This window comes from Octopus bimaculoides, chromosome 14, assembly GCF_001194135.2.
Source record: "Octopus bimaculoides isolate UCB-OBI-ISO-001 chromosome 14, ASM119413v2, whole genome shotgun sequence".
In the NCBI taxonomy this organism is placed as follows: Eukaryota; Metazoa; Mollusca; class Cephalopoda; order Octopoda; family Octopodidae; genus Octopus; species Octopus bimaculoides.
The window spans coordinates 24,835,051-24,846,692 of NC_068994.1; the positions used below are offsets into that span (position 1 = coordinate 24,835,051).

At 35.1% G+C, this 11,642-nt stretch overlaps 1 protein-coding gene across 1 annotated transcript in view; it reads left to right on the plus strand.

Annotated features, from left to right (window-relative positions):
- The window catches only part of LOC106881403 (uncharacterized), a 48,566-nt gene extending 40,284 nt beyond the window's left edge, over nucleotides 1-8,282 (plus strand). The window contains exons 3-4 of the mRNA XM_052973137.1: nucleotides 2,268-2,400; nucleotides 5,403-8,282. Of these exons, the coding sequence (XP_052829097.1) occupies nucleotides 2,268-2,400; nucleotides 5,403-5,630 (361 nt within the window). The 3' untranslated portion in view covers nucleotides 5,631-8,282. The remainder of the gene's footprint in view (nucleotides 1-2,267; nucleotides 2,401-5,402) is intronic.
- The last annotated feature ends 3,360 nt before the right edge of the window (nucleotides 8,283-11,642 follow it).

The following is an 11,642-nucleotide window of genomic DNA, read 5'->3' on the forward strand; positions in this document are numbered from 1 at the left end:
TAAAAGACACCATTTCGAGCGTGGCCGTTTTCGTGCGGGTGACACGTAAAAGCACCCACTACACTCTCTGAGTGGTTGGCGTAAGGAAGGGCATCCAGCTGTAGAAACTCTGCCAAATCAGACTGGAGCCTGGTGTTGCCATCCGGTTTCACCAGTCCTCAGTCAAATCGTCCAACCCATGCTAGCATGGAAAGCGGACGTTAAACGATGATGATGATGATATATGAAAAATATTTCAATACAAATGTGTTAATTTCCAGCAAAATAAAGCCTCATAAGGGTATATATATTAATTCAGAGGAGTGGTCCAACAAGGCATCAACTGGAAAATAGTAATTGATACAATTACGACGCTATTGTAAGACAAATTTTTCATATTTGTTGCATACACACATTTTTGCCAGTATATACAATAGCGTCGTAATTGTATCGATTGCTATTTTCCAGTAAATATTGGTGCTTGTTGTACCTAAATAGTGGGGTTGTGTTAACCGCACATGGAGAAATAATAGGAAAATGAAAAACAATAATAAGGCAGAATGCTAAACTGAAAGCATATTTTAATATAGATGTGTAAAAAGGATTTCTAACCAGCTTTCATTGCATGGCAAATTTTCAAGAAGAGGGAGAATGAAAATGTTTTGTGCAAAAAAGTAAAAAATAATATATATATATATATATACATACATACATGCATTCACAGTGAAAATAATTTATATATACATAGTAAAAGTATTAATAATGAAACTATTAAAACTGAAAGTATGATCTCACATTACAATAGAGATGTTATTGTTTCACTTTTCACATGTAATACTGAAATAGTGTAAGAGATAAGAGGTTGCTTTGGGATCATATTAGGTAAGAAGTTGAAAATTTTATTGGCCCATGACACTGCATGGACCCTAATTAAGGCATTAATAAAATTTGAATGAAATCAGTTAAACATTTTCAGTTTTATATATATATAGATACAACAGACTTCTTTCAGTTTCTGCCTACCAAATACACTCACAAGGCTTTGGTCAGCCCAAGGCTATAGTTAAAGACGCTTGCCCCAGGTGCTATGCAGTGGGACAGCCTGGAACTTGCTTCTTCCCACACAGCCATGCTGTGCCTATATATATATATATATATATATATATATATATAAGTTCATAAAAACAATAACAAAAAAACAACAAAGTGGGGACGTGATACGGATAGCGTTATTGGACGCTCAGGAAAGGAAAGAGAGAGTGCATGACGTTTGGGGCGTAGCCCTTTGTCGGAAAGATAGAAAATATATAAATAATTTTAATCCAGTGGAAATTCTAGCAGTCTGCATAATAATCGAATATCCAAACCAAAACATTTTTCCTCTGCTTTATTGTTTTGGCCATATTGATATATTTCATTAGCATATCGTTTATTTTTTTACAATTAGTCTAAGAAAACCCAGCAATACACATGCATGATCCTTGAAAATTAGTGAGGTCAGTAGATTTGAACTTGCTTTGACAAAAATAGGGGTAAAGAGAAGATTCTTAGCGTGTTTTTTAATGTTTTTTTTTAATATTTTTTTTTATCCATGTTTACTAGATTTAACATCCACTACCTGACTTGTGATCTTTGAATTGAAGATGAAAAAATAGGATGCATCTATTTAATGTTTGAATAAAAGATGATTGCCTTTGATCATAAGTTAGCTTAGAATTGACCTTGGGTTAAATAACAATTGCTACTCTCTATATACACATGCATGTATTTCAGGAAGCTACTACAGTATATAGCCTCAGGCCACATTCGCCAATCATATTGGTCAATATGTTAATACATCCAGTCCATGAATCTAGTCATGGACTGCATATGGGTGCAGGTTGTGTGGTTAAGAAGTTTGCTTCTGGATCCTAGTTGGCAAATACTTTCTGAAATTTGGTAGATGGAGCAGAAGCCTATGATATGCTTGTATTCTACTTAAATTGCAGTAAATCAGTAATTGAGATGTTGGAAACTTATAACCACCGAGGCTAATACTCACAAAATGCATGATATAAAAAATGAAATACCTTCCAACATATAGTCATGCTACCATTTTGTCATGCATAAGATACTATAGATGTTATACAAGAGTATCTGTGTACAAATGTAGAACACTAACTAGGATATAATTTAAAATAACCTTGTCTCATATAGCTCTTAAATTCCTCCTTTGTACAATAATCTTTATTATGTAGCTTCATTAACATTGCCTCTAAATATTTTTCTGTTCATCTTTCTTCTTTCAGTGAGGCCATACCAATGGAGGATATATCCAGGATTCCACAACCTAATGGAATTAAAGTTTTCATTCAGCGAGACTATACAGATGGTACCCCAGTCAGATTCCAGACAAAATTTCCTGCTGAATTGGAAGGAAGGGTTAGTTACACTAAGTGTGAAACAATTAGTAATTTTGTATTCTTTGTTAATTTACTTTAATTAGGTTTTCTTCTACTGAGTGTATATTTTATAACTTGAAAAAAAATCTTTTGAATAAACTTTTTCAGAACATCTACAATTTGTTATGATTGTTTGACCTCCAGTGATGAAAATGAGGAAAAAGTAATTATTTAGCCTTATTTTTAGCAGATAGGGTGGAAGTATACTTATAAGGAGATCAAAGCAGACTTCCACCCTTCTCTCCTTCAAATTGAATATCAATTGTTGAAGTACCTATTTTGCTGAGATACCCAGAATCTTCCACCATCTTCTATAATGCATTATGACCTCATTCCAGTTGCACAGTGAACTCATAGATTGTGATTGATCTGTTTACATCAATCAATTTATCTACTCACTGGCTATTCATGTCAGTGGTTACAGTTGGTCTCTGACTTCAATGCTGGTTTACCTTCTTTAAACTTCATCCATCTATGCTCATTCCTCTTGTCAACAGTGTCATTTCCATAAGAGCTGTAGCCTTCTGTGGATGTTAAACAGCCTTCACCCATTCTTAGTAAAGATTTCAATGATGACTCATTGCTTCTGCTTGTAATTATCAGTGAAGAAGACTTACTCTTAAGGAAGTTATTTTACTAACATATTCAATCAATGTCAGTTAATAAAAAAAAATTATACTCATTTTTGTTTTACTTGCAGCTTTTCTTAGAAAAGCTTCCTTTTAATTCTCGGATCATATTGTCATCAACTAAGGACAAAATTTTATTGTAAAACTTTCTGAATTAACAGGTTGCGTTGTTGTCTCTTCACTATTATTGACTGTGTCTCAGGTAGTGCTTCATTTAACTATCACAATCTGTTTTTCATTGTCTACTTTGGAAATAGTGGCTCTCTAAGCTCAACTCCAGGATCAAGAGTCTTACTTATGGAAGCAGGAGTCATTTGCATAATTTTCCACATTGGTGTTGCCTTGAGTCCAGTATGCCCAGACCTGGCATTTGGAAGTGTTGATTCAATCATAAGTCTAATAGTAGTCTTTACCATTGCATCCAGCACAGCCTTGTACTTTCAATAAAATTCCATCTCTAATGGTTTACACCAAAACCAAGAATTAGCAACAACTATGCATCTAATAAGGAAACAACTCATTGCCTTTTTTATGTCAACAACTGAATCACAGACATCCATTTTCTTGTAGATTATTCAGCAAGGTTAGCATTTTACCATTTGTTTTTGTGCCCAGTGGCAGGAAATCAATACTAATAGTATTCCAAGCAGTTGAACATTTTCTTTTTAACCAACTATAGGATTACATCGAGTTTTTTCAATGGCCATTTTTGTCATTGCTAAATTGCCAATTCCATTCCTCAGAGTAGATTTTCTGTTATTTCAAACTTTTAGCAAGCATAACACATCACAATCTTAAATCTACTGTAACTGGTACTGGCACTCAGACAGCTCTGTCAAACCTGTCTTTTTCAAGTCATCGTCAACAAGGTACAATACCTTGCAACAGAAGTATCCAGTCATTGATTATTCTTTATTCAGTAGCAAAATAGTCAAAATCTAATGTCCCTCATTGGCTCGCACTTGATCATTTGAAGATTTCCAGATAAAAATTTAATCATATGTTTGAACTTTGTGCATTATTGTGCAGCAATAATTGATTCTCTCCACTTCAGTGGAGGTATCTGATGACTGTTGATAATCAGGCACTTAACGCCAGTACTGTTCCTGCTTAATTATTTCCATGCCTTACTGACAAGAATTTTATTCTCTTCATAGCACACAAGACTTCTCCAAAATTTATCTGGTTCAAATGTACAATATGTAGCTCAAATATTTTAGTGGTTCAACAATAATATCATTTGTGACTTAAACACAATACTGTGCTGCACATCACCAATAATAAGAGCAGAGAAATAGTTGTCATTGTCATCCTGTATCATATGCTGCAGCACATTAATGATACTACAACAAAATCTTCCCGATTAAGTGCAAGTTCCCCAGCTGCCTTGCCACTCTTGTCCAACCAGCTCATGATATTGTCCATCCATTGCATTCTTTGTCTGGCTCTTGATCTAGTACCCTCTACTCTTCCTTCCATGATGATAATGCTTTCCAGACCTCTGCTTCAATTATGGATAATAGATGAGCTTTAGTTTTTTCACAATGTTAAAGGGTTGTTATCTTTCATCTACTTGTGCAACACTTGCATTTGTTCAATGGTCTTTGTAAGAAACTAGTAACACTTTCCTATTCACTCACATTTCAAGCACATTGATTATGTTCTCTTCAAATTTGTTCAGAATTTATGCCTTGGAACCACAAATGCTTATTGGCCAAAGAGGAACAGTAGCAGTCACATTCTGATCAAGTCCACTATCTTGGTAGTGAATTAGCAGAGTCTTTAAATGCCAGAATGCCTTACAGTATTTGTTCTGGTTGTCTGTGCTTCAAGTCAAAGCCAATTTGGTTTTTCACACTTCTGCAGTTACTCTCTGTCTGTCTGTCTGTTTCTCTCTCTCAAATGTGAGCTGATATGGTTACCAAAACATTTATCTACCATATTCACTATATTTGCCTACAATATGGCCACTAACTGATCCTGTGCTTATATAAGAACAAAAGTGGGCAATGAAGGAATTGCAACATACCCATACTGCAACCCATATAATAATCTATGCAGAATGTATGGTGTCATCCTTAACCAAGCTGAGACAAATTATATCTGGAGCAATGAGTCTATTATCATATCCAATTCTTTGACTGACCTATTATATACCATAAGATTGTATGGCCAAGATTAACTCAAACTACACGATAACAATGCAACATTTCAACATCATCAAGCTCATCACTGCAGCTTTCATGTAGTCTAAAAATACTTATAATACTCCCATTATAAATAAATAAATAATCTTTAACTGCAGCTACATAATGTCTTCTATTCTAACCAACTTTAATCTTTAACATTCCAGATTGAAAGATCAACATTTGCAGAAACAATAAACACCATCAATGAAATGTACAAAGAAGCTGAAAGCTTGGGTGGTAGTACCTATTGTGAAAGCTGTTTTGCTTGCCTCACTGCATATCTTTCCTATTTGTGTGTGGACACTCACTATGAAAAGGTATTATTAATTGTTGTGATCAGTGTTATTTTCATTCAGACATCATTTTGTTTTGATATGCAGAAAAAAGTCTGATACACAAAGGTCACTTCTGTTTATTTATATTTTTTTTAGTTTAAAGCTCAACTGGATTTTTTGCATTAAAAGTTTCACCTATATTTTCTCTTCATATGTTTACCTGCATTTTTACGCATGTATTCATCTACAGATCTTTTATATGCTCTTTTTTATATTTTTATTGCTGTTAGTATCAGTTCAGTCTCGTTGAACAATCTTATATTGAAATACATTCCAGTTGTGATTAATCAATCCTATTTTCAGGTTGGTGCATTTAAGATTCCAATATGCAATGTCTTCTTTCTTTATTAAGACAGTAATGAGTGATTTGAGGGAGATTTAGCTGCTATTTTTCTAACATGTCAAGTAATTCAACAGAGAATTTCCTCATTGGCTGTTTATTGTGGTTTGCTCTGGTGAAGCAAATTCATGATACAGTGATGACCACTCTTCTAATTAAGGAATGACTCTTGAAGCAGTTTGGTTAAACTCTATGGTACTCACAAAATTTGTTTCACCAAAAAATGGATTTATTAATCAGTTATGACACAATTTGGCTTTGAAATCTAGACTTACTACATACTGATTGTTAAGAATAGTACCTCAAGAAGAGAGAGCTAAAACCAGTACAAGAATACTCTCAAAATTGCTTTGAAACATAAAAGACCCCTGTTTATTGCTCAAATCATAAAGTGCTGATTTAATTCCAATTGCATATTCTTCTTGCACAGTTCTGTTGGGCTATGACTGTTTGTCAGAGTTTGATACCTTTCAGGATTTTAATCAACTTTGGTTCAACTAAAAGGGTGTTTAGTTGTTAAAATAATAATAATAAATCTATCATAAAGAGGTGGCTGTATTAGACAGAATTAACGTTAAGAATTCGGTCAACAGAATGTTTAAAAATCACATGGTAGTTATAAATAATTTTTATTATTACTTAAACTTATTTCTCAATTTCTCATCTACATCATTTGAAGTATGCTTTGTTTTTACATTTTTATCATTTATGTTAATTATATTCAATTTCAAATGAATTGCTTTCAACACTTGCATTGTAAAGTTACAGACCAGACCCTATACATAATAGAACTATGTCCAAAGATTTCTTTCATCATGTTAGATAATAATGAATAAGTATCAGTTTTATACTGGTCTAAAATAACTGAAATTGAATAAAGATAAAAGCCGTGGGTTGTCCCCCTACTGTAACTGATCTTTTATTATTATGTGCTAGACTATGTTTTCCAGCATATAGTTTGTGTTGCCCTCAACATTCTTTCTCCTATATATCAATGGCCTACATGTCATCAACAATTCCCACTCTTGTGCTGATTATGCCACCTCTCATTCATCCTTAACTTTTCTCCACCTAAACGTTATCCACATTGTAACACAATATATCTCATGTCAACCCTTTTAATGAGGTTATGCAAATCTTGTTTCCTTCAACATCAAAAAATACAAGTAATGTAGTTATCAAGGACATATCATTACATCTTGCCTCGAACCTGTGAAGCTTGCAATTGCTCCAAATATCATTGATGACCTCTCGTGGTGAATGTACATCCTTAATTCTTAAAGTCCTCTGTTGCAAGTAATTGTAATTATTATTGAGTCCTAAAAATTGTTGTTTGGGGCCCAAAACAGGGACTAAGCACTCTTCCGTCATCATCATTTAATGTCCATTGTCCATACTGACATGGGTTGGATGTTTTGACCAGGGCTGGTAAACTGAGGGGCTACACCAGACTTCAGTCTGATTTGGCATGGTTTCTACAGCTTGATGCCCTTTCTAATGCCAACCACTCCAAGAGTGTAATGGGTGCTTTTACATGCCACTGGCACGGATGCTAGTTGTATGACACCAGTATCTGCGACAACTATGATTTCTCTTGGCTTGATAGGTCTTCTCAAGCATAGCATGTTGCCAAAGGTACTTTTTACATACAACCAGCATGGGTGCTAGTTATCTGTCACCGACATCGACCACATTGCCTCTGTAAGGCCCAACACTTGAAAGGTGCTTTTTACATGACACCAGCATGGATGCAAGTTACGTGACACTGGTATTGGCCATGACTATGATTTCACTTGGTTTGACAGGTCTTAAGCACAGCATATTGCCAAAAGTCTTGGTCACTAGTCATTGCCTCCATGTCTTCCTAGGTCTATCTCTTCCACAGGTTCCCTCCACAGTTACAGATCAGCACTTCTTTAAACAGCTGTCCTCTTCCACATGCATCACATGACCATATCATCGCAGTTGTCTCTCTTGCACATAACATCTGATGCCTCTTGTGCCCAATTCTTTTCTCTCAAGATGCTTACAGTCTGTCATACATGCACACTGACATTGCACATCCAGTGAAGCATGCTGACTTCATTTCTTTCAAGCCTACACTTGTCCTCAGTGGTCACAGCCCATGCTTTACTGTTGTGCAGCATAGCTGTTTGCACACAGGCATCATACAGTCTGCTTTCCATTCTGAGGAGGGAGAGATCCTTTGTTGCTAACAAAGGTAGGAGCTCTCTGAACTTTGCCCAGCCTATTCTTATATAAAGTTTAGCCTTACTTAAGAAAACACTTCTTGTCAATCAACATCCTGTTTTCATTATATACATTTATTTTTTTTCCATTTTATCAAATAAAATTCTTCAGACATTTAACTTTTGATTTTTGAGTATCATAGTAGTTTATAACTCTAGTAGTGAGTTAGAATTCAGTGATATTATTTATTAATAATTTATTTGTTTATTTAATGTTTTAATTAAAGAAAGAAAGCTTGGATTTGAAGAATATAATCAGTAATTTTTCATACATTTGGAGAATATAATCAGTAATATTTCATGCATGGCTATGTGGTTAAAAAATTCACAGTGATGTTGGTAGGGGTTTAGTCCAACTGCATGGACCAAACTGTCAGCTAGTGTTGTTTACTGTATGTATGAGTTGACCAATACTCTATGAGGTTAATCCTTTTGATACCAACTTACCTGAGACTGCCCCTGGCTATATGGTATAGATTCCTTGTTTTTAAGAAATGTAAACTAAAACTTACCTTAAAATTTCATGTTATTTTATGTTTCATACTCTGGATTGATAATGTCAAAGTTATTTCACTAAATTCTTTGTTATTTCAAAAATTAGTTGAAACAAGGTTAGTATATTTCAGCAGAAATATGATAACAAAAGGATTGATAGAATTTGATTAAAGAAGCTCATTGTGTGTGTGTGTGTGTGTGTGTGTGTGTGTGTGTGTGTGTGTGCGCGCAATGAGTTTCTATTTTCCTTCGTCTTCCCATTTGTGTTTGTTGATTGTAAACAAAAACCTCGCTGTTCATACAAATGTTGTTGTTTGTTTCCAGTCTTCCTTGTAACCATATTTAGGCTGTTCATTGTTCAATAGACTGAGGAGGATAGGTAAGGGTTGGCCAGCCATAAAAAACTGTGCCTTAACATAGTTTCATCTGACTCATTCAAACATGGGAAAGTAGGCGTTAAAATGATGATTATGGTTTTACTATCATCTGTACATACTAGTAATGTAAGTCATATTAGAATATATTGATTCTTGCCAGGAGTGAAGTTATCAAATTGTTGAATATTGCATCAGTGTTTTCATGAATGATGTAGACCCCACAAAACCTTTGAATGTAGAAGTAAAGATCATTGAGAAGTTTCTTCAACTTTTTCCTGAGATATGTGCAACATATGAAGGAAATAAAGGCATGTATTTTTCTGATTATAGTTCTGCAGCTTGTAAGTTAAAAAGAACTCAAATTCAGCACAAGAAAATGCTCTCAAATAATCAACTTACTTATATTCAACCTACCTGGGCAGGTTGAAAGAGACAACTGGTAAAAACCTCATTCACAATGTAGATCAATGATCATTATACCTTATCAACAAACTTCATCCAAATTCATGCACTCATCATCATCATCATCATTTAACGTCCACTTTCCATGCTAGCATGGGTTGGACGATTTGACTGGGGACTGGCAAACCAGATGTCTACACCAGACTCCAATCTGATCTGGCAGAGTTTCTATAACTGGATGCCCTTCCTAATGCCAACCACTCTGAGAGTGTAGTGGGTGCCTTTTACGTGCCACCGGCATGAGGGCCAGTCTGGCGGTACTGGCAACGGCCATGCTCAAATGGTGTTTTTTACGTGTCACCCGCACAGGAGTCAGTCCAATGTTTTGTTTACATGCCACCGGCACAAGTGCCAGTAAGGCGAAGTTGGAAATGATCGTGCTCAAATGGTGCATTTTACGTGCCACCAGCACGGAAGCAAGACCGTTTCTCTGGCAGTGATCCCACTCGGATGGTGTTGTTAGCGCTCCAATGGCACGGGTGCCAGTCATCGAATTTGGTAATTATATTTTTGAGAATTAATATAAGTTAGGACTGCATCTCAAAGATTAGTCCTCTTCTGAACCAGAAAATATTTCAGCCTATGGTAATTACTGACACTACAAGGAAGCTTAGGGGGGATCCACAATGAGGGTTCTAGTCTGCTTCCAGTGAGAGATGCCACTTGATTAACTGGCATAATATCACTCACAGACGTCAGTTCCTGTCCTACAGAAGTGCTGTCTCTTCTCTGTCTTTTCTACCACCACTACAATGGATGCTATTCTTCACTGCTTGATTGTTTTATGATACCTCTATGCAAGCTCATCCTCTTTTCTTTTAATCACTGATGTATCTGATGCCCTCTTCCTACACCCCATACTATCAACTATATCTAGCATTTTGTCTTAGCACCTCCTTACTCATGACTTTTCTAGTTATCAACTTGCAGTAGTTTCAGTAGAATTAATTTCATCATCTTGACCTAGCAAAAAAAGAAAGAAGAGGTTAACCTTTCCTTAATGGCTTATTTGACATCATTCATATACAGTAAACTTCAGAGCATGACTCTATCTTCACCAAAATCACAAGTCTCTCTCAAAAATCTCTCCCTATTTTTGAAAACATACTACCTATGTGTCTCATGTTTTTAGTGGTCAACACATTTAAAGCTGTTCATATATATATTATTTGAATACACAACATAGCATTCATCTCTTAGACACTCAGTCTTTGTCCTAAGGGAGAGAATATTAACAAATTGCTGGTCATCTCGAATTTTAAGTCAATATAGGTATGCTGACATACTGAAGTTTTTCAAAACTTCAAAATTCAATAATTACTGGCTTAATAGGTCTCTCAACATCTCAGAGAGGAGCACTTGCCTTTGTTAGACAGTCTGAAATCTGTTCACAACCTCGAAAAAACAACAGAAAAATGAATTTGTATCTTAATATGGAAAGGATTTAAAAATTGTTTTTCTTTGTTATTTTTAGGAAGATATTAGACTAGTCGCTGTCTTTCCAAGGAAACAAAACCACTAGGTTAATTTTTTACCTTTTCCTCCAAAGTGATTACAGTGGAAATGAATTGTAAATTAGAACATAAACAAAGGGGAAAACAAAAGATAATTTCAGGTTACTCACATACTTGAAGGAAAGTTAGAAATTTGAGCAATTTTAGGAATATTGTGTGTGTGTGTTTGATTTCTAAATTTTTTTTCCAATTTACTTTGTTTTTATTTTTATTTACCTGTAAGATGTGTGATGAAGTTTGATTAATTCTAATTGTGAATCATTGGACATGTGCACGTACACACAAGCATTCACTACAATATAACTCATGTTCGTCAATGTTTTGTAAATATACAAACTACAGAGCTTTTGTAGACAGGACAACACATTGCAAAATGTGGATAATTTTTCAGATTAACACCCGCACGATTTTCACTAGGGTGTTAGGGTTAGGGTTTTGGGGTCAGGGATAGGGTTTTAGTGTTACGGTTACGGTTTTAGGGTCACGGTCAGGGTTTTAGGCTTAGGGTTAGGTTTAGGGTTAGGTAATTGTGCGGGTGTTAATCTGAAAAATTACCGAAATGTGAAAACTACCAACCCTGCTATCTGTTATAACTTTTGTTGTTCTGTTTAATATGTACATAGATTATGCTT